Genomic DNA, 23147 nt, shown 5'->3' on the forward strand with positions numbered 1-23147 from the left:
TGAGGGCAGCCAATGGGCCTCAAATCCTCAGTGAGTTAGTGAATTTCACTGCATGCAAAGACAGGATATAGCAGATGAGAGCAAAAGTGGGCTCAGTGCTCAAAAAGGTGGCTACAGCAGGTGCTGAAGAGGAAAATGAGGGGCAGATGGGTCTCATAAACCTAGGAAGGCAGCCCACCTAGGAGAAAGCATTACTCATTTGTGAAAAAGGCTTTGGGAGTAGAACCTGAGGAAAAATCTGTACCCATTGACTTTGGGACATATTTGGCAGACAAAACAGTTAAGGAGCAAACTCTACAAAGATCCAGAGAAGGAACTCGGAAAGTGATACCAGCCAGCAAGTCCATGTATTCTCAGACTCAAAAGAACCACAAATTCCACTGTCATTTATACCTTTCTTTGTGTTATCTGCTCTTTGTTGTTCAGGTCAGGCCTCACCACAATAATGTAGCATTTAGGGGTGAAAATGCAAGCCAGTAACCCAGCACCAGAAGCAAAGATGGAGAAGATCTCCACAGCCACCATGTATTTTCCTCTGGTGCTCAGGTAGGTTGGAATGAAAGAGAGCCAAACACTGCAGAAGACCAGCATGCTGAAGGTGATGAACTTGGCTTCGTTGAAGCTGTCAGGCAACTTCCTGGCTAGGAAGGCCACCATGAAGCTGATAGTGGCCAGGAAGCCCATGTAGCCCAAAACACAATAGAACATGGAGACTGACCCTTCATTACAAAGAAATATGATTTCTTCCGTCATTGAGTGCATGTCCACATCTGGGAATGGGGGAGAGGTTGCCAGCCAGAGAACACAGATTCCTACTTGAACAATGGAGCAGGAAAAGACAATGGAATAAGCCAGTTCTTTGCCTACCCATTTCCTCATATTGGATCCTGGTCTGGTAGCCATGAATGCCAAAACCACCAGTATGGTTTTGGCTAAGATGCTGGAGAGGGCCACAGAGAAGACAATGCCAAAAGCAGTTTGTCGGAGAAGGCAAGTCACCATATTAGGTTTTCCAAGAAACAACAAGGAAGAGAGGAAACACAAGAGGAGGGAGATAAGGAGACCATAGGTGAGGCTTCGGTTGTTGGCTTTGACTATGGCTGTATCGCGATGCTTAATGAAGATGCAGAGCACTAGAATCGTAATCAGAGAGAATAGAAGCGCAGAGGAAGTTGAAACAATGGCCAAGGTTTCATCAAAGGCTAGGAAGTTTGGGATCTTAGGAATGCATAGATACTGGCCGCTGTTTGGATACTGATCTGCTGGGCAACTGACACATGTTTCCATGTCTGAAAATACACAAACAATGTGTGACAATTTGAAGTAATCAAAAGTATTCTTATAAATTTCCTCATCACTCATCCATTTAGCATAGTGTTATACGTCAGAATGTATAAGACCTTCAAGCTCAAATGCTTTTGTTAAACAACCTAATTCTTAGAGGAGAAAACGTCTAGTCCACCCAAATTTTCTAGAAGTTGGAGGTAAAATATATTAGTTTCTACGTAAAAAAGCAATCTTCAAAGTGTTTTAAATATTATAATATATTGATGTTATCTATAATCAATGAGAACAACACATCTGTTATTTTAAGCCTTCTCTCCTACAGCAGTTTATTGTCAACAAAATTGCCAAGATCCCAGATGTTCTGCATTATCTTAAGATTCCATCTCTCACCTTTCTCATTTGAAATCATTCCTTCTGGACATTGATCACAATCATAGCAGCAAAACTTCTTCCCCTCCTTCTTTTTCTTCCCGTAACCAGGATGGCAGTTGGCATTACATAGAGAAAGCGGTGGTACCTATCCAAAGAGATAGGAAAAGTTTAATATTAAGATATTGTTTTGGGGAATTTTTCAAATATCCAATTTCAGGTGATTAAACAGGAGTTCGCATGGTTTTCCTTTTGTGGTGGCTCAAGGAATTTAAGGTAACCCATTATAGTAGTTCTGCTCTCACCTGCAGGGTCACTACATGCAAATTATCCCATGACTTTTAGGTTGTGGTGTCCTGTTAGGCCCCATTCTGCCTCCTATGGTATTTATCATCTGTATGAAACTCTTAGGAATAATATGCTAAGATCTGGCACATGTCATCATCTGTATGCTGATGATATGCAGTTCTACCTTTCCATTTCATTAGAATGAAAGGAGGTGCTGAAATTGTTTGACAGGTTTCTGGAGTGAGTCATGGATGGGATGGGGGCTGAATCCTTAACACAGAGAAATGCTTTGGCTGGGTGGTTCCTACGCCTGCCTTGTTCTGTGAGGGGTTGCATTCCCTTTGAAGCAAGAGATCTGGGAGCACTCCCTGATTCTTACTCATCACTAGAGTCTGAAGTATTTTTGAGTGCTAGCTAGGAGTCCTCCCCCCACCTTAGACCTATTCACCAGCTACAACCACTCCTAGGTGTATATATCCTGAACTTGCTTCATACAAAATCAAGAAAATTATGATGTTCATTCTCAACCCAAATACTGATACAGCCAGCTTAGTATTTAATCTAATTCCACTAACTAGAGAACTGCTTCATGGATTTCATAAACAAGAATGCTGGATGATGCTGGACTCCCTGATAGCTATTGCTCCTTTTTAGTGAGAGATGTCTTCTGCACATGTTGCTCATTTTGATATTGTGGCTCATTTGTTTTTGTACTGATAGACCTTACAGTGTTTATTATTTTCTCCTGGATGGCTTATTGACATGCAATAAACAAAAAGGGATTGTCAGTATCACATGTAATGTAATACTATGTACAAAGTGCCAATAGCAAAATTGCAATATGCACAGCCTCAGAGGCTGAAGGTGCAAACATACAGGAAAAGTCACTCTTTCAAAAAGAGAATCTCTCCATTAAAGCACTATCCATCTAGATATGAAAATTATATATGAAAAATAAGCTATATTAAATAATAAATTTCAAAATTATTAATGCATGAAATGCTTTTGTTACTTCCCATTCTGTGGAAAACCAGGGACTGTGCCATTTTTTTTCATACCTGAGTGAAGGCTTTGTGCCATTTGATTTGGTCCTCATTAATGGTGAGCTCTTTGCCAGGAGGGGCCTGAGGATCCAGCCTTCCCACTTTGACTCTGATGTATGATCTATTTGGGAAAGTGACCAAGTTTGTAATATCAAGGCCAGCTGCTAACTCTCCATATTCATTTAATGTAATTTCATCCCCAGCACTGTTGTTGAATGAGATTCTCTGCAGGAATGAGTGGAGCTAAGAGGAAGAGCATAAAAAGGTCTATAAAACATTCGAATAGTCTGATTAAGATTGTTGAATAGCTTTCCTAGACGGAATGAATTCCTTTTCCTCTAGAAGTTGAACACTTCAATCCACAATGGAGAGGAGGAGGGAGAAAAGCAGGGTCTAGAGACAGTGATCACACAGTTGCTAGCCTCTTCTGGGGACCTACCAGTGAGTATAGGTTTGGCTTCAGGGTGCCAGAAACCCCTGGCAGTGGGTAGACAGGGAAAGATGGGGTCTTCCAAAACATACCCAAGCAGTGGCAGCCCCCCAAATGAGGATCCAGTGCCTGGTGTGGGGGAAGCCAGTACCTGGTGTGGGGGTTCTGTTTGTGCTCCCTCAGAATTATGTAAATTGGCCACAGGCCCCTGGCCTCCATCCTTAAACCACTGGGTAACTGGACAGGTAAGAGAGACAGAGAGAATTGCGGAGGGATGTGGTTGGCACAGCTTCAGTTACATGTAGTTTTTGGAAGTCTGTTGCTTGTGAAAGCCTGTGTCATCTAAAGGCTGTGCAGTATCATTATAGGAAATACTCTAATTCCCATCTTTCATATAGTAAATTTAATTAAGGTTTATTTTTAATTTTTTAAGTTTTATTCGTTTATTTCTTTACTGATGATTAAATACCTACTCAAAAAATGTACCAGTGCAGTGAATGCTTTTTAAAAGGGAACAATACCTGCCAAGGATCTGCATACAGAGGAGAGAGTTTTCCCTTAGCATCTCTCCTGTTGCGGATGGCTCCAGCCAAGTGCATGCTATTTAAGGCATGTGCCAAAGCATAGACAGCATTATAGACACTGTAGCTGTGGCCAGTCATGCTCATTTCAAAAAATGGTGCAGGGAGGCTCTCCAGCATTTCCTGTCCAGTACACACAGTTTTTGAGAGAGTGGAATTCGAAAGTGAACAACTGAATGCATCTTCCCAGAAATCTTGAATAAAACCATCTGTCTCTGTCCAATGAGGATATACACTCTGAAGAAAGTCTTTAAAGTGGTGAATCTCCTTGGAGTGAATTGCAAAGGATATTGCACCATGGAGCATTCGTATATTAACATTAAATTTTTTTTGCAGGCTATATAATATGAAATCAATTTGGGTAGTTGTGATCCATACTTTTCCTTCACGTGACTTCTTTTGGGGAAATAGTAGCTGAGATACCTCCATTGTGAATAAAGCAACTGATAACCATATACTAAATCTACTTTCTCCATATACAAGAACTGCATTGGCTCTGCTGGTTGGGAAAGTTGGTAACCAAATCTTTATGTCCACCATTTCTTGTAAGTTAGTATTATCACGTATATTGTGTTTAAATCTTTCTGTGAATGCTGAACAGATTCCATTCTTGAAAAGCATTGGCTCAATGTTCTGCAGGAAACGTTCTCCAACTTCATTAGCTGGAGTCATGACCCCAACCCATTTCCATCTGAAATGCAGAAGTAACTGGATAATTCCCTGATACTGAAGGTCTTCATTGGGGACCATGCGGTAAAAGGAAGGGAACTTGGTTCCATAATTTATGGCTGGTTCAAATGAACCGTATGAAATCTGGAAAAAGCAAAAGCCAAATGTTTCCAAGTGGAAACAAGAAATCATGATATCCCCAAAACATTTGTATATAAACACGTGCACTCACACACACTAAAATATTGAATATATATTGAATCTATATCCCAAGTTTACCAAGTTTAGGGAGAGCACCAACCCCAGCTTATATAGGAAAACACAGATAACCTGGCTCAATGTTATCTGTTGATATTTATTATTATTATGGCATCATTACAGCTTTATTCTTGTATATATTGATTGTATCCAAGAATAGGGGAGCATTTCGGTGAAGAGCTTCCAGTGAGCTGCGATGGAGGATTGCTGAATTCCATCACCGCTGTACGTTCTGGAATCAGAGGCTGAGATGGGAGTAATCAGCCTCCCTACACTCCTCAGGCTGGGGAGTGGCAGCTCATCCACAGATCTCCCAACACCTGGTCCCAAATTCAGAAGGAAGAGGGGAGGCTGGGGGATGCTTGATGGAAAGCCTGGAACGTTCCTTGGCAACTCTCCAAAGTCGCCTCCATTTAGCAGCAAGCTTCCAGTTCTTAAGATGAAAAATTGGATTTAAGTTTTGAACATGATCTGAGCGAAGGGGGAGAAACTACTCTGCTAATTAATTCAGCCACTGAGGTGCTAAAAAGGATTTGAACGGAAAAAGGATAAACATCTATGTAGACTTGGTATGTTGGAACTGAAAGAAGTTCACCCTTCTTTATTATTATATTTCATTTTGCTTTCTTATATGGCAAAATCCTACTCTGAAAGAACCAACTCCCTGATTATTTATAGCAAACGAGACTGGAGAGGTGGTGTATTTGGTGATATAATATGATTCTAATAGTCATTAACTGAGGCGAGAAGCTTTTTGGACTGGCTTGGCGGAAACATCATTTTGTGAAGAGACACCGTGAACATACAGAGGGAACTCGGGATGTAAATAACACACAGAATATATTGTTTTGTTTTATATTGCTTGTTCAGAGGCTGTGAAATGTAATGAATATTAAGCTTGGAATGATTTATGGGAACTATCATGAAAATTATGAAAGCAGCAGAAGTATGAGATGATCAGAACCACCCCCGACCTCAGAACATGGGAAGATATCTTCAATTTTTTTTATAATTTGGCATAATATTTGGAATAATATGTATAATATTTGAATAATATGTAAAATTTGGAATATTTAATATGATTTGATTGGATTGTTAAAGTGGAAAATTTAATAAATGGTTTTTTTTTTAAAAAAAAAGAAGAAATGGGGACCATTTATCATGGCTCATGTTAATATACTAAGTGGATGATTAAGCAAAACTCCAAGGTGTAAGTGGAGTGATAGAAATCGTTGATCATGTACTTTTGATCTGTAACCTTTGTAATGATTGTAGGGAGCGGTTGATTCTCTATCTACTAAGAACTCTCTCAGGAAGATTTCCTGGGAAATCCTGAAGATCTCCATTAGATTGTGTATACTATTTATCTCTGAGCACAAAACCAAATCATATAAAATATCAATAAAATACTGTACCAGCACTATTTAAAACAACTAAAGTGAAATACAACAATGTAGCAGAATAGCACAATGCTGACACCACTATATAACACTCTGAAGTGACTGATGACAAATGCCAGAACAAAGCAAGAAAACACTTTTTCAATTAGCCTCTGAAAGTGAACAATGTTGATTAAAATCATACTTTGGGAAAGGACTATCTTGATTTTTAAGGGGAGGAAATTTTTTCGTTAATATGTTCTCAGTTATTTTTGCCTATGAAGCCAATGTCAATGTCATATATTCAGTAGCTCACAGGAAGCCAGTGCAGTGCTTTCAGGATTGATGAATATGAACCAGTCTAGGTGCCTGCTTTACATAAAAGGTAAATGAATCCCTGACCATCAGGTCCAGTCTTGACTGACTCTGGGGTTGCGGTGCTCATCTCGCTTTATTGGCCAAGGGAGCCGACGTACAGTTTCCGGGTCATGTGGCCGGCATGACTAAGCTTCTTCTGGCGAACCAGAGCAGCGAACTGAAACGCCGTTTACCTTCCTGTTGGAGCGGTTCCTATTTATCTACTTGCACTTTGACAACCTTTCAAACTGCTAGGTTGGCAGGAGCAGGGACCGAGCAACGGGACTTACCCCGTCACGGGGATTCAAACCGCCGACCTTCTGATCGGCAAGTCCTAGGCTATGTGGTTTAACCCACAGCACCACCCCGCGCCCCATGCCTCCTTTACATACCTGGCAGCTTTACAGCAATATTCTATTACATCTATTAAACAAAATGGTCCATGTTACACACATTGTTGGATATGCATATTATACCCCTTTTACTTTGTTCATTCTCCCACTCCATATTTATGAATCAGTAGATTCCTAATGCAAGGACAGCATGAAATCTCTGTTTTTCAAAATCCATATTCTACCTGTGGAATCTTGAAAAGACCTAAGACGTTTGCCATGCACCAGGAGGTGTCAGAGCTGAGTCCCCCAATGACTCCTATGACATTTTTTTGGATGCCACACCTGTAGTTGGGAACAAAGTGACGTGATTTAAAGATCAGGTCGAGAGTGTTTCGGTAGGTCATCTTTGAATCATAATAGCTATCATAGATGTGGAAGCCCAGAGAGACATTGGGCAACACCCTGGGATTCTCGTTGATCTCATCAACAGCAAACACCAAGGCCAGGATTTGCTGGTAGAACTTTGTCAGCACCCTGCAGATGAAATAAGAGTGGGGAAATTAATCATAATCTAGGTATGAGAGACTCACCTGCTTGCCTATCGAAAGAAAGGACAAAGCCCGCAAAGTTTATTTACTTAATAGGCAGTCTCATAATACTGTGTCATTAAAAAAGCCGTTGCACATTTCTTCGATATCTTCAGCAACCTGTGTTTGTTTTCACCAGCTTGAAAGTTTGGGTATCATCAACAAAGTTGAGTACAACACTTTTGGCTATATGTTTCTCCTAGGTTTTCATTCCTTTTCTCTTTCTCCTACTCTCTTTTCTGTCTGTCAACACCCTGCAAATGAAGTGAGATTTTGTTTGATGGGGAAATTAAACAGTGCTCAGAATCTAGTTAGGAGAGATTTACCTGCCTGCCTATAAAGAGAGGATGAAGCCAGCAAAGTTTATTTACTTATTTGGGCAATCTAAGAATACTGTGTTTGTTTTCACTACCTTGAAAATTTGGGTATCATCAAAAAAATTCAGTACCGTTCCTTTTTTTTTATTCCATCTCTTTTCTCCTTCTCCTACTCTCTTTTCTATCTCTCTTAGAATCAAAAAAGCTTATAGTTCATTGAGAGTATGAACACAGCCTATATGCACAGAGATTTCTAATAAAATCTCTCCATACATTTAAAAAATAAAGTTCTAAAGCTATCCCCCCCAATCAATCATATCAGGAATAATTAAAATAATATTAATTAACGGTTACTTACAGTGGGGCATCAATGAAGTCCTGGGAAGGGTGTTTCTTGAAGGATAATTTGGGGACTATGTAATAAATATGAGATGCCATTGCACCAATGACCAGGTCACCTGGCTCATACCACTCGTGTGGAACATGAACAGGATTATTTGTTGTGCATTTAGCACTTTGTCCTTGGGACACTATATTGGGGAGCAGCAGAAGCAGCAGGAGCAACATCCTGATGGCAAATTCCCTTGTGTGCATGGACTCCCCTGCTTCTCTCGACAGGATTATTCCTCTCCTCCACCTGATCTGAACAAGACAAATTGGGTGGCAGCTGACTCTGTCAATTTGATACTTTAAGGGACATGTATCCACCTTATTGTTAGCTTGAACATTGTCACAACAGAATTCCTTAGATATCAAATAAGATGTAGTGGTTTGATATGAAAGAGGAAAACTGATAACCGATAAGTATCAGAGCCCTGCCTAGTTGTCTATGGAGCACAGAGGAGCTTATAATCATTTCAGGCTTGCTTGTTGATTCTTTTTTTCCACTGTGACAACTGAAGGTTCAGTCAGGTGGATTGATTATTGTAATTTTTAGTAATGATAGGGGAGAGAATCACTTGTGCAGTGTTTTTGGATTCTATGGCGCATCAGCAGTAGGGGAACTGCCAACATATTACTATTATTATTTTTTAAATATATATTTTTATTGATTTACCAATATTGTTCCAAAAGCGACCTCATTATAACAATACCAATTTTATCTAAGTAATGCAATTATGAATGCCAATTATTCAAATGTCAATTATATGATTTAATTAAATGTTTCCCCTTGCATGCTAAAATTGATGGCTTCATTCTTCTTCATTATTTCTGTGTTCCACTATGTTAATAATTTCCATTGCATTCCAAGCACATATAATAATCTCTTATATAACGGCTACAGTCTTGTGATTTCTATTTGTATTAGGTAATTTATAAACTTTCAAGTGAGGAACTTTAAGTGTAGTCCTTATTCTTTCCTGCGTGTGACAATTTCCCCTCATGATGTTTTCCTGTCCATATATGATGCTGTATCCTTCATTCCTGCAATTGTTGATGGTTCCCATCATGCCCTGGGAGAAGGGTTATCCCACATTTTCCAAAAGTCACTGCATCGCTTTGTCCTGTGATACGGCTTCCAGTAAAAAAGCTGTGTTCACCATTTCCCCCAGCCTAGGAGGAACGGTCTGAATCCTGACTGCATTTAGTGAATCCAAAAGCATCTATTACTGCAGCTGGTGGACAGGAAGCCAGATCTGCCAATGTATTTATATTTGTAACATCACAAAATCATAGGCAAGGAATGAACCTACAAGGTCAGCAGGATTGAGTTGAAATGGCCCCATCCTTTCCCACTTCATAATTTCAATCAATCAATCAATTTCTTTATTCGACCGATAGTCAGAAATAAAACATTACACAATAATTATAGTCTATAACATCATAGGGGTACATAAATAAGGTAGGGCCACAGTACTAGACCTCTCACAGATAACCCACATCAAGGCATTCAATTATACGCTTCCAACACTTGAGTGCCAGGAAAAGGAATGTAGCCACTGAAAAGGAATTTAGCCACTGACATTTAGCCACTGACAAAGTTGTTAGTACTGGGGCATCCTTCACTATCCCACCTATGCAGCACTGATCAGACATGGTTTGCCATCACATTAACTGAATGGTGGCAGCAATTCTGGATAGCATCCTTGCCTTTTCAAGAAGTGGGGGCACTGGATTATAGCATCAATGGGATATCAGACGCACACAAGGCATGATGGAGAACAGCAAGAACTTGGAAAGATGGATGCACAACTGTGAATACTATTTGGACAGAACTGTGAATATTAAAGCAGCAGCAATAGAGATGTTTGGATCCCTTTCTTGGCTCTGTAATTTGGAATTAATGTGATTTGATTGGTTTGTTAATAAAAAATATATTAAAAAAAAGAAAAAGAAGTTGGAGTCTCGAGCAGGTGTTCTTTAAATAAACAATAAAGATTTATTTTTAGAACAAGGTAGTATAATACAAGTGGATAAACTTAGGTTACTTCAATAAGAATACACTAGTTCACTTCAATTCACTTTATAGTTTGTTTCCTTTCTAAGTTGGTACTTTCCTTCATTTACCCACCCCTTTAACAAATGCAGATCCTGAGGTACTTTCAGTAAAAGTCTTAAGGGCTCACCCCCCATCTGCCTTCACTGGGATTTGGGAATCTCTTCTTTCTTCAGAAGAGTCTCTCCCCTCCAGATTAGTTTGAGACCTAAGTAGACTCATCTCTTTCAGCTCCTCCTTCTCCTGCCTCACCCTCAGTCTCCCAGAAAGATTTGGTCCTTTTACTCCTGCAGGACAATACACTCAGTCCTTCACTGTACACTCAGAGTGGATGTTTTATTCCAGAACCAACTCTCCCTCCTCCACACTCCTATCCTATCTGCCTAACTCACAATCTCTCCAGCCTCCCTCCTCAACCACCTCAACTCAACCCCCCTCTTAACCACACTCTAACTCCATCTCCCTCGAAGTGTGTTCCTTTCAAACTCTCCCTCCTGGAACCACAGCCAATCAGAGGCTGCTGTTCTTTAAGCATTTGCTGGCAGGAGAAAAAAGTAAAAAGAAATACTTGTGGAACCAACTTTTCCGTCACAATAGGCACAACCTTTTACAAGGATTGGAAGAGACACCACGGACAGAATAACTGCCACACACTGGAAGAACAAGGATATAGTTTGAGTGCCTCATTTATAGTTCTATAAATCATTTAATGTGTCAACACAAATAGAAGTTATTAATATTGCAGTTGTCGTGCTCCTTCTGGGGTAGTTTGTCTGTGGCTCCTAGACGTTGTCAGCATGCAACAGAAGCCACATTCCACAAAACAGATTCAACTGACTGCCTAAATTAGGTAAGGGCAGCCAATGGGCCTCAATGGGGAATTTATCTGCATGCAAAGACAGGATATAGCAGATGAGAGCAAAAGTGGGCCCAATGCTTAAAAACGTGGCTACTGCAGGTGCTGTAGAGGGAAATGAGGGGCAGATGGGTCTCGTAAACCTAAGAAGGGAGCCCACCTAGCAGAAGAAAACTTTGAACCTAAACCTCCATTGCTTTACAGCATTACTCATTTGTGAAAAAGGCTTTGGGAGTAAAACCTGAGGAAAAATCTGTACCCATTGCCGTAGGAAAATCTTTGGCAGAGAAAAAAGTTAAGAAGCAAACTCTACACTTATCCAGAGCAGGGTCCCAGAAATGATTCCAGCCAGCAAGCCCATGTATTCTCAGACTGAACAGAACCACAAATTCCACTGTCATTTATACCTTTCTTTGTGTTAGCTGCTCTTTGTTGTTCAGGTCAGGCCTCACCACAATTATGTAGCATTTAGGGGTGAAAATGCAAACCAGTAACCCAGCACCGGAAGCAAAGATGGAGAAGATCTCCACAGCCACCATGTATTTTCCACTGGTGCTCAGGTAGGTTGGAATGAAGGAGAGCCAAACACTGCAGAAGACCAGCATGCTGAAGGTGATGAACTTGGCTTCATTGAAGCTGTCAGGCAACTTCCTGGCTAGGAAGGCCACTGTGAAGCTGAAAGTGGCCAGGAAGCCCATGTAGCCCAAAACACAATAGAACATGGAGACTGACCCTTCATTACAAAGAAATATCATTTCTTCAGGCATTGAGTGCATGTCCACATCTGGGAATGGGGGAGAGGTTGCCAGCCAGAGGACACAGATTACTACTTGGACAATGGAGCAGGAAAAGACAATGGAATAAGCCAGTTCTTTGCCTACCCATTTCCTCATATTGGATCCTGGTCTGGTAGCCATGAATGCCAAAACCACCAATATGGTTTTGGCTAAGATGCTGGAGAGGGCCACAGAGAAGACAATGCCAAAAGCAGTTTGTCGGAGAAAGCAAGTCATCTTATTAGGTTTTCCGAGAAACAACAAAGAAGAGAGGAAACACAAGAGGAGGGAGATAAGGAGACCATAGGTGAGGCTTCTGTTGTTGGCTTTGACTATGGCTGTATCGCGATGCTTAATGAAGATGCCAAGCACCAGAATTGTGATGAGAGAGAATAAAAGTGCAAAAAAAGTTGAAACAATGGCCAAGTTTTCATCAAAGGCTAGGAAGTTTGGAATCTTAGGAATGCATAGATCCTGGCCGCTGTTTGGATATTGATCTGCTGGGCAACTGACACATGTTTCCATGTCTGAAAACAAACAGTGCATGACAATTTGAAGCAATCAAAACTATTCTTAAGAATTTCCTAAGCAGTAATCCATCTAGCATAGTGATTTCTACCTAAAAATGTTTAAGAACTTCAAACCCAATTTTTTTTAACCTAGTGGCATCAAAAGTAAACCTCATGAATCCAATCTGGAATTTTCTACGTGGAGGATATCTTCTCTTACAGACCCCCTCCTATGTCTTAGAACCACATAGACTGTACAGCAAATTAAGAAATTACAGCTGAAATCTTAGGAGCCTAGAAAGGCAAGTTTAATGAGACTTTCACCCTCTTGTCAAACAACCTAATTCTTAGAGGGGAAAACACCAATTGTATTCCACCCTAAGTTTGTAGAGGTTGGAGGTATAATATATAATAAAAAAAATATTCAAGATATTTTAAAGATAAAAATATATTGATGTTATCTATAAACTATTAGAACAGGACCTCCATTAATTTAAGCCTCCTATCCTCAACAAAATTGCCAAGAGCCCAGAGCTTTTGTAATATCTGAACACGTCATCTCCCACCTTTCTCATCTGAGATCATTCCGTCTGGACATGGATCACAATCATAGCAACAAAACTTCTTTCCCTCCTTCTTTTTCTTCCCATAACCAGGAAGACAGTGGGCATTACATATAGAGAGGGGTGGCACCTATCCAAAGAGACAGGAAGAGTTTAATATTATTTTGGGGAATTATCCAGTATCAGGTGCTTTAACAGTTGCTGTTCTAAGAATCATACAAACTTAAGAAGATTTCAGTATTCATACCTGGACCATCCAACCTTACAGCTGTGTTAAAATTTGGTGTGATTTCACCCTGGCTTTGCCTTTTGATGGAGTCACCACCTAACAGCATTTGCTTCAAGGAGTTCACATGGTGTTCTTTTGTGGTGGCTCAAGGAATTGAAGGTGGTTCTGCTCCTATCTGCAGGGTCACAACAAGAAACTAGCACTAGGAAATCATTGAATGACCTTTGGATTGTGGTGCCCTGTTAGACCCCATTCTGTCTCCTATAGTATTTATCATCTATAGGAAATCCTTTGGAATAACATCCTAGGATCTAGCACATGGTGTCATCTGTATGCTGATGATGTGAAGTTCTACCTTTCCATTCCATTTGAATGAGAGGAGGTGGTGAAGGTGCTGGTTTGGTGTCTGGAGGCAGTGATGGTAGGGATGGGGAGAGAGAAATGCTTTGGGTGGGTGGCACCTATGCCACACCTGTTCTGGGAGGGGTTGCATTCCCTTTCAAGCAAGAGGTCTGGGAGCACTCCCACCTTAGACCTACTCACCTGCTACAACTGGTCCTAGATGCATTCACTCTGAACTTAGCTTCATACAAACTAAAATTTCATGATGTTCATTCTCAACCCAAGCAGTGATACAGCTAGCGTAGTCTTCAATCTAGTGCCACTAACTGGAGAATAGCTTCATGGATTTCATAAACGAATGGTGGATGATGCTGGACTCTCTGATAGCCATTGTTCCTTCTTAGTGGGAGATGTCTTCTGCACAGGTTCCTCAATTTGGTATTGTGGCTCATTTGTTTATGTACTGATAGACCTTACAGCATTTCTTAAAGGACAATATTTCTCCTGGATGGCTTATTAGGTAAAGGTAAAGGGACCCCTGACCATTAGGTCCAGTCGTGGCCGACTCCGGGGTTGCGGCACTCATCTCACTTTATTGGCCGAGGGAGCCAGTGTACAGCTTCCAGGTCATGTGGCCAGCATGACTAAGCCACTTCTGGCGAACCAGAGCAGTGCACAGAAATGCTAATTACCTTCCCACTGGAGCGGTACCTATTTATCTACTTGCACTTTGACGTGCTTTCGAACTTCTAGGTTGGCAGGAGCTGGGACCTAGCAATGGGAGCTTACCCCGTTGCGGGGATTCGAACCGCCAACCTTCTGATCGGCAAGTCCTAGGCTCTATGATTTAACCCACAGTGCCACTCGCGTCCCTGGCTTATTAGCATGGAATAAATAAAAAGGGAATGTCAGTATCCCATGTAATGTAATATTATGTACAAATAAAAGTGCCATTAGCAAAACTGAAGGCCAACATGCATGGCTCAGAGGCTGAAGGTGGAAACATACAGAAAAGTCATTCTTTCAAATAGAGTATCTCTCAATTAAAGCACTATGAAGCACTTATTTTAAGCCATATTTAATAGTGAATTTCAAAATCAATAACGTATGAATTGCTTTTGTTACAATGCATTTTGTGGATAACCACAAATTTTGGCATTTCACAGATTGTGTCGTTATTCCCATACCTGAGTGAAGTCTCTGTGCCATTTCATTCTGTCCTCATTAATGGTGAGCTCTTTGCCCGGAGGGGCCTGAGGATCCAACCTTCCCACTTTGGCTCTGATGTATGATCTATTTGGGAAAGTGACCAAGTTGGTAATATCAAAGCCAGCCGCTAACTCTCCATATTCATTTAATGTGATTTCATCCCCAGCAGTGTTGTTGAATGAGATTCTCTGCAGGAATGAGTGGAGCTAAGAGGAAGAGATTTAAAAGGTCTATAAAGCATTCCAATAGTCTAATTAAGATTGTTTAATAGCTTTCCAAGATGGAATTAATTCCTTTTCCTCTAGGAGGTAAACACTTCAGTTCACAATGTAGAGCATCCATATTTCAGTTGCACATTCAGGAGGAGGTGGAAATCATGAATCTGTGTCAATTCAGCATTTGACAGACTTCCATAAAGATATTATGAAGGAGGGTTGAGCCCCTAGACCTGCTTGCTTGGGACCTGACTTTGTCATGGTCCGTGACAGAGACAGAATTTGAGAAGTCATGTAAGAGAAGCAATGGGAACTCATGTTCTCAAATATAGGAATGCAAGATGAGAACATCTGACTGAACCTTTCCTTACTTTATAGAGCAGAGCTGAGCATAGTGTCATGGGCTTGCTGGATGCAGAGGAGTGGCAGGAAGCAGCAGCTGGGGAACCCCCAAGGGACACCCCAAGGAAAGGAGGCTCAGAACCAGGGATTGATGGTGGGATGACAAGGAGTGGTCAGTGACAGAAGAGGGAGCAGACTGAGAGGAGGGGTTTTTGGAAACAGAAGAGAAAACAGGGTTATGTGAGCAGGAAGAGGTTGTGACAGACAGCAGTCCAGTCTCTGAGGCAGAAGAGGAGGCTGGAGAGAAGGGGGCAAAGGGGCAGAGAACAGATGGTTGCCAGGCCAGGCTCCAGGCCCCATAGAAAACTGGTGGCAGGCATGCATGCAAGGAAGGACTGGGTACTTGGGGAGGAGGACTTTCAGGATGTCCCTGGGTGGTGACCTCTCCCAATGGGCTGCTCTTCTGCCCTCCTCCCCCATTCTACACCACTGGGTAATTGGACAAGGTCATAGAGACAGAGAGATTTGCGGAGGGATTTGGAGAGGTAACAGAGATTTTCAGAGTGTGGAGGAAGAGGTGGTTGGCAGAGCCTCAGACTGCAGAATAGCTCCGAAACACAAGGCATTATCATTGCCATCATGAGCTGCTGAGAAACCAAAAAGTGTAAGGCAGTTTCCACACTGGAAAAGAAGTTGGAGGTGCTGGACTTCTTGAAGGATAGGACGTCTGTGAGTGCTGAGGCATGCAAATTTGGCCGCAACGAATCCAGTATCCAAGTCATCAATGTTCATGAGAGGGAGAAACATGGGACTGTGGCAGCACTGACTGCAAATTTGACCAGCCAGGCGGACAAGGCTTTGGTGAAGCAGAGACGGCACTGATCTTATGGGTGGAAGACATGAACTGGACATTGGTTTCTGTGGATAGCAGCATCGTAAACCAAAATACTCCGATCCTCTAAGACCACTCCCAATCATTCACAGATGAGGACCAGCTTGCCAATGGAATTTAAAGCCAGCCCAGCTTTGCTTAACAGCTTTAAGATTTGCTTAAACCTGAAGAATGTCTGAATGACAGGGGAGGCTGCATATGCAGAAAAAGAGGCTTCCAAAATGAACCCGGCACAACAAGCCAAACACAACATCTGACTGTCAGTCAGACCCTCTGGTGCTTTTATCATATGAAGAATCATTCAGTGAGGGAGAAGAAGAGGAAGAGGAGGAAGAGGAAGAGGAAGAGGAAAAGCCACATTTGTCCCTCACCTGTAAGTGAAGCAGTTTTTTAAAAATAGCTTTAAATTGGTTTTCTAGGAGTTATTCTGGCTTTACATGAGTCTGCTTATATGTGTGATGACCAGGAATGTGAGTTAACTGTCATAGTTGTTGCCTGGTTAGATATGAAAGCTTGAGTCATGTAAAGTCAGTTCAGTATCACTATGGGAAATATTCTAATTCCCATATTTGATACAATAAAATTACTTAAGGTTTATCTTTAATTTCTTAACTTCTATTCTTTTATTTCATTACTGATAATTAAATGCCAACTCACATAATGGATCAATGCAGCGAATACTTTGTAAGAGAGAACATTACCTGCCAAGGTTCTACATACTGAGGAGAGAGTTTCCCCTTAGCATCTCTCCTTTTGCGGATGGCTCCAGCCAAGTGCATTCTATTTAAGGCATGTGCCAAAGCATAAACAGCATTATAGATACTGTAGCTGTGGCCAGTCATGCTCATTTCAAAAAATGGTGCAGGGAGACTCTCCAGCATCTCCTCTCCAGTACACGTGGTTGTTGAGAGAGTGGAATTTGAAAGTGAACAACTGAATGCATCTTCCCAGAAATTTTGGATAAAACCATCTGCGTCTGTCCAATAAGGATGTACATTCTGAAGAAAGTCTTGAAATTTGTGAATCTCCTTGGAGTGAATCGCAAAGGAGATAGCACCATGGAACATTCGTATATTAATAGTAAATTTTTGAAGGCTGTATAATATGAAATCAAGTTGGGCTGTTGTAATCCATACTTTTCCTTCACGTGACTTCTTATAAGGCAGTAGTAACTGAGTTATCTCCATTGTCTTTATAGCACTTGCTAACCATATAATAAATCTACCTTCTCCATATACAAGAACTGCACTGGCTTTGCTGGTTGTGAAAGGTGTAAATGAAAACCATGCGTTCAGCGTTCCTACTATGTTACCGTTATAATGCACATTGGGTTTAACTTTTTCTGTGAATGCTGAACAGAGTCCATTATTGAACAGCATTGGTTCTATTTTCTGTAAGAAACGTTCTCCAGCTTCATTAGCTGGAGTGATCAGCCCGACCCATTTCCATCCAAAATGCAGAAGTAACTGGATTATTCCCTTGTACTGATGATTTTCATTGGGGACCATGCGGTAAAAGGAAGGGAACTTGGTACCATCATTTATGGCTGGTTCAAATGAACCAAATGAAATCTGGAAAAGGAAAAAGCCAAACATTTCCAAGTGTAATAAAAACCTAATGGTATTCCAACTACTATAAATATAAATCCTATATATCCCAAATATATGAAATTTAGGGACAGCACCAACCTCAATTTACAAAAAACAACAACACATAGACAATCTTGCTCTATGCTTCTGTGGATATTATGATTACTATTATTACTATTATTGTTATATCACAGTTTCATACTTGTGCACATTGATTCTTTTCAAGTAGAGGGAAGAAATTATCATTGCTTATTTTAATATATTAATAAAGGAATGATTGGGGTGGAGATAGATTAATAGAAACTGTTCCTTTGCTCTGTAACCTTTACAGTGGTTGCAGAGATTGGCTGATTCTCCATCTGCTAAGAACTCTCCTGGGAAGATCTCCATAAGATTATATATGCTATTATTCTCTGACCACAAGAAACCACATTATTTAAAATATCAGTAAAATACAGAATCACAGAATCATAGACTGGTTGCAAAGTTTGAAACAACTAAAATGAAAACTAACAGCAGAACAACATAATATTGCCACTACCATATAACTTTCCAGAATGTCAAATGTCTGAACAATAACAAGAAAACTGTGTTTTTAATTAACTTCTGAAAGTGAGCAATGCTAACTAAAACCATAATTTCCCAGGAAAGGAATTTCATAAGTTTGAAGGGAAGGAAAATTCTTAGTTACTGCATCCTGAGTTATTTATGCATTTGTAAGGTAGTGTCAACAGCATAAATTGATACGGATAGCTCAGAGACATGCAGTGGAGTCCTTTCTGGACTGATTCAATACGAACCATTGAGGTGCCTCATTTACGAACCTAGCACCTGACAGCAATCTTCTATTACATCTATTAGACACAAATTGCCCACATTGTTGGATATGCATATTAAGCCCCGACCCCAATTATATCCACATTTTGCAGTCCACTTTTACTATTTCCATTTTACCATATTTATGAATCAATAGGTTCCTGCTGCATGGAAACGAGAAGAGTGAATTATGGAACGAAATACCCATTTTTCAATACCCATATTCTACCTGTGGAATCTTGAAAAGACCTAAGACGTTTGCCATGCACCAGGAGGTATCAGAGTCAAGTCCCCCAATGGCTCCTATGACATTTTTCTGGATGCCACACCTGTAGTTGGGAACAAAGTGATTTGCATTAAAGATCAGGTCCAGAATTGTTCGGTAGGCCATCTTTGAATCATAATAGCTATCATAGATGTGGAATCCCAGAGAGACATTGGGCAAGATCCTGGGATTCTTATTGATCTCATCAACAGCAAAGACCAAAGCAAGGATGTGCTGGTAGAACTTTGTCATCACCCTGCAAATGAAATGAGTTAATGTTTAATGGGAAAATCAAACAGTGCATATTATCTAGATATAGGAGAGGTTCACCCACCTGCCTATTAAGGGCACAGCCAGCAAAAATTATTTATTTATTTAGACAACCTTTATATAATACTGTGTCAATAAAAATATATTAAAGTGTTTTCTACAGCTGCTGCAAACTCCATCGACGTCTTCATCAAACTATCTACTAGGGCCACAACATCTTATTGTTGATTTCTTACAACCAGTTGAGACCCCATGACCATAGAAGTGAAATTAATTTTTTTGCTCATCACTTTGCCCTTGCTTACAGTCAATTGCATTTCCCATTTTCCTGCCCATGCATTCAGTTTATCATTTTGTTGCTGTTTGCAACCCATGTTTGTTTTCTCCACCCTGGACATCTTGGTATCATCTCCCAAGTTAAGTACCCCACTGCTTGCCCATTTGTTCTTCATATGTTTTTATGCCGTCCCTTTTCTCTTGCTCTTAGTCTCTTTTCTCTCTGCCTTTATAGACTTAGATAAAAAAAGCTTAATGTTCATTGCCATTAAGCTTTTGTGCATAGCCTATGTGCATGGAGGTTTCTAATAAAAATGTGTGTGTGTGTAGAAAATCTTTCCATTCTTTTTCTTAAAAATATTCTAAAGCTTTTTTCTCCAAACCAATCAAAAGTTTTTTTCCAGTCAGCCATGACATATAAAGAATAAATAAAATAATATTAAGTACCACTTACTTACAGTGGGGTATTAATGAAGACCCGGGAAGGGTGTTCATTGAAAGAAACTCTGGGTAATATGTAATACATATAAGATACCGTTGCACCAATGACAAGGTCACCAGGTTCATACCACTCATTTGGAACATGAACAGGATGATTTGTGGTGCATTTGACACTTTGTACTTGGGGTCCCATGTTGGTGAGAAGCAGAAGTAGAAGCAACATCCTGATGACAAATGTCCTTCTCTGCATAGACACTCCTGTTTCTCTTTACAATATTATTGCTGTCCTCCACCTGATTTGAACAAGAGAGATTGGGTGGTCGGTGACTGTTAATTTGGTATTTTAAGGGACATGTATCCACCTATTGTTAAATTAAACACTGTCACAAACAGAATGCCTTGGATGCCAAATAAGATGCAGTAATTTGATATGAAAGAGGGAAACTGAAAACTGAGAGGTAACAAAGTCCAGCCTCTCTCTCCTCCTTTACCATGGTTGTCTATGAAAAACTGGGGAACTAATAATCATTTCAGACCTGCATGTTGCGTGTTTTCCACTCTGACATCTCGAGCTTCAGCTTGTGGAATTGATTATAGTAATTCTAATAATTACAGGGGAGAGAATCACTTTTGTAGTGCTTTTGGAGTCTATGGCGCATCAGCAGTAGGGGAACTGCCAAAGTAATTATATTTGTGATGTTGCAGAATAATAGGTTAGGATTGTACCTAGAAGGTCATCCAGTTCATACCCTGTCAATGCAGAATACCCACAAGTATTTGTTATTTTTTAAAATCCACTGATAAGCAGGAAACAACACTCTTCATAAAATTTCTCTATCAAGTATTTTTTAGAGTTTCTGAGTGTCAGAAGTACATTGAAGGAAACTAGAGAAGATACCATTAGCAGTTTGGGTGAAAAGCTGATAACCAACTACAGCGAGAAATAATCCTTGAGCGTATATGCCAACAATTTTGAATAATTGTAATACTTACAATTGGCAGATAGCGATGTGGAAGTACCTATTTGTTTTTACTTTCTTTGTTTTTCCTCCTTTTTATCTTTTTGCATTGTTTTCTTTGTTCTTACTGTTTCTTTCTTTCTCTCTCCTTGTTTTATTTTTGTATTGTTATCATTCAGATTTGGAAACATTTATAAGAAGCTTTGGAAGTAAGAAAACAACTCACTCTGAAACTTACTTACAGGTGGTACCTAACACCATGGAAACTACGCCCAGGAACCTCACCAAAATGCTGGAGAGGATGCACCTCCACAGGCACATACCTCCACATGCGATGGGAATGTCCTAAAATCCAACTCTTCTGGACATCGATCATACAAGAAATATGCAAAATAACTAAGCAATATTAGAAGTCACTCCAGAACTGGCCCTACTAAACATCTTCCAAGACAATAATGCCCACGCACAACACAAAGAGTTTATAACCCACCTACTCTCAGTAGCCAGAAGCATCATAGCCTGACACTGGAAAGACTTGTCAGGAGTAAGCGTAGATCAATGGTATCAAATAGTATGGGGAACAGCCTTATTAGAAAAACTAACCAATAAACTGAAACTGACACGGGGACAAACAGAAGAAGATGCCTTCACTCCCGTATGGTTAATCTAAATAGAGTTCTACTGTGCTTCTGATTGGCTAAGAAATTGAGAGAAACAATGTATGCAAGTAAAGCTGTCAGCCAGGGATTTTCAGAGAGTTTGTGTTTGTCTTGGGAAACTGATGAAGAACAAAATGAAATTAGAATAGGAGGCTCCAAGAACAGAAGAAGATGAAGTCTGTGAGAGCTGGAAGTTCTTGCTGACCTTGGTCTATTTGGATCAGCAATTCCTCCATTCTTAAGCATTGTCTTCAGTAGTGAACACTTCTAGATACTATTTAGCAGGAAGCATTCTGCTATTTTCATTCGGTTTTATGTTTACTTGTTCAAACTGTGGTTATTTACCATATGCTTTGGTGCGCTACCACCCAAAGAAGTGCATACACTGGAAGTGCATATATATATATAATTGTTTTATTGAAAAATTGCGATATAGAATATAATATGATTCAACCTAGTCTACAGAACAAGACTAATAAAAAGAAAAACCCCCAAAAATAAGGAAAAAAAGAGACAGAAGAGAGACCCTTTATCATATTTATATAATATAAATCCAGTAATTTAGTCACACAAAGAGAAGTAGACCCTACCATCTCCCACCTTTGACCCTACTTCCTATGCAGCTGCTAAAAAGAGTTTCAAGGGAAATATGGACATGAACCCAACAGCAAAATCAATGAGATAGGGTTCCATGCTATTGTATCCACATACGGGTAGAACAGATTTCCATGAGCAGATAAGGGAAGGAGCATAGCTTAGTAACATTTCTTTTTATTGAACTGAGCCCAGTTCATACCATTGGCAGCCACTTGCTAGACGGCTTTTCTTTGTCAGTCTTTGGAGTCTTTTGTCCTCTGTTACATGCAAAACCATGTATCCATACTGGTAACTAGTGTTCCAGAGATTGTTCACAAAAGGTTCTTGAGGTGGCATGGACATGGAGTGAAGGTGGAAACAGGGGTGAAAAGCAATCCAGTCCAGGCCCTACTTGATGAAGACCTCTGGCATGATCTTGGATCCATCCTGAAGCAGATCAAGAACTGGCCTAATGTCTAATACAGTGGTACCTCGGGTTAAGTACTTAATTTGTTCCGGAGGTCTGTTCTTAACCTGAAACTGTTCTTAACCTGAAGCACCACTTTAGCTAATGGGGCCTCCTGCTGCTGCTGCACCGCCGGAGCACGATTTCTGTTCTCATCCTGAAGCAAAGTTCTTAACCTGAAGCACTATTTCTGGGTTAGCAGAGTCTGTAACCTGAAGCATATGTAACCTGAAGCATATGTAACCTGAGGTACCACTGTAATGTCAAAAGCTCCAATTAAACATATGTCTGGGAGCAGAGTGGGAGGATATGAAGTTGCAACTTCTCCAAACTCAGGATTGGGTGGGGGCGGCGGCGGGGGGGGGGGTATAATTCCAAAACTTTCTCTTTGCAAACAATTTTTTTGTGGGGAAGCTGCTTATGTTTGAGCATTATACAAGTTCTCTGTCCCCAAGCAACTATTTGGTGAAGGAAAGGATGCCGTTGGGTGGGACATATCAGGTAGGAAGGAGAATCAGTCAGTGAATCTCCTACATTATCCCGGGAAGACACACCGAGAA

At 40.5% G+C, this 23147-nt stretch overlaps 2 protein-coding genes across 2 annotated transcripts; both read right to left on the reverse strand.

Moving 5' to 3' along the window:
• Positions 1–215: 215 nt before the first annotated feature.
• On the reverse strand, positions 216–1287 carry LOC310662625 (vomeronasal type-2 receptor 26-like; the record flags this gene model as incomplete). The annotated part of the gene is made up of 1 exon (XM_083409570.1): positions 216–1287. One exon carries the CDS (start codon positions 1285–1287, stop codon positions 388–390), a length of 900 nt encoding a protein of 299 aa, XP_083265696.1. The 3' UTR covers positions 216–387.
• A 5933-nt stretch (positions 1288–7220) lies between these two features.
• Positions 7221–22484, reverse strand: LOC310662268 (vomeronasal type-2 receptor 26-like; the record flags this gene model as incomplete). The annotated part of the gene is made up of 8 exons (XM_083409047.1): positions 7221–7530; positions 7910–7917; positions 11601–12496; positions 13289–13379; positions 14800–15027; positions 17407–17841; positions 18905–19196; positions 22342–22484. The coding sequence occupies 8 exons, from the start codon at positions 22482–22484 to the stop codon at positions 7221–7223; spliced, it is 2403 nt and encodes an 800-aa protein (XP_083265173.1).
• Between the last annotated feature and the right edge of the window lie 663 nt (positions 22485–23147).

Source organism: Podarcis tiliguerta (assembly GCF_965153285.1).
Source record: "Podarcis tiliguerta genome assembly, chromosome: 13".
Classification (NCBI taxonomy): domain Eukaryota; kingdom Metazoa; phylum Chordata; class Lepidosauria; order Squamata; family Lacertidae; genus Podarcis; species Podarcis tiliguerta.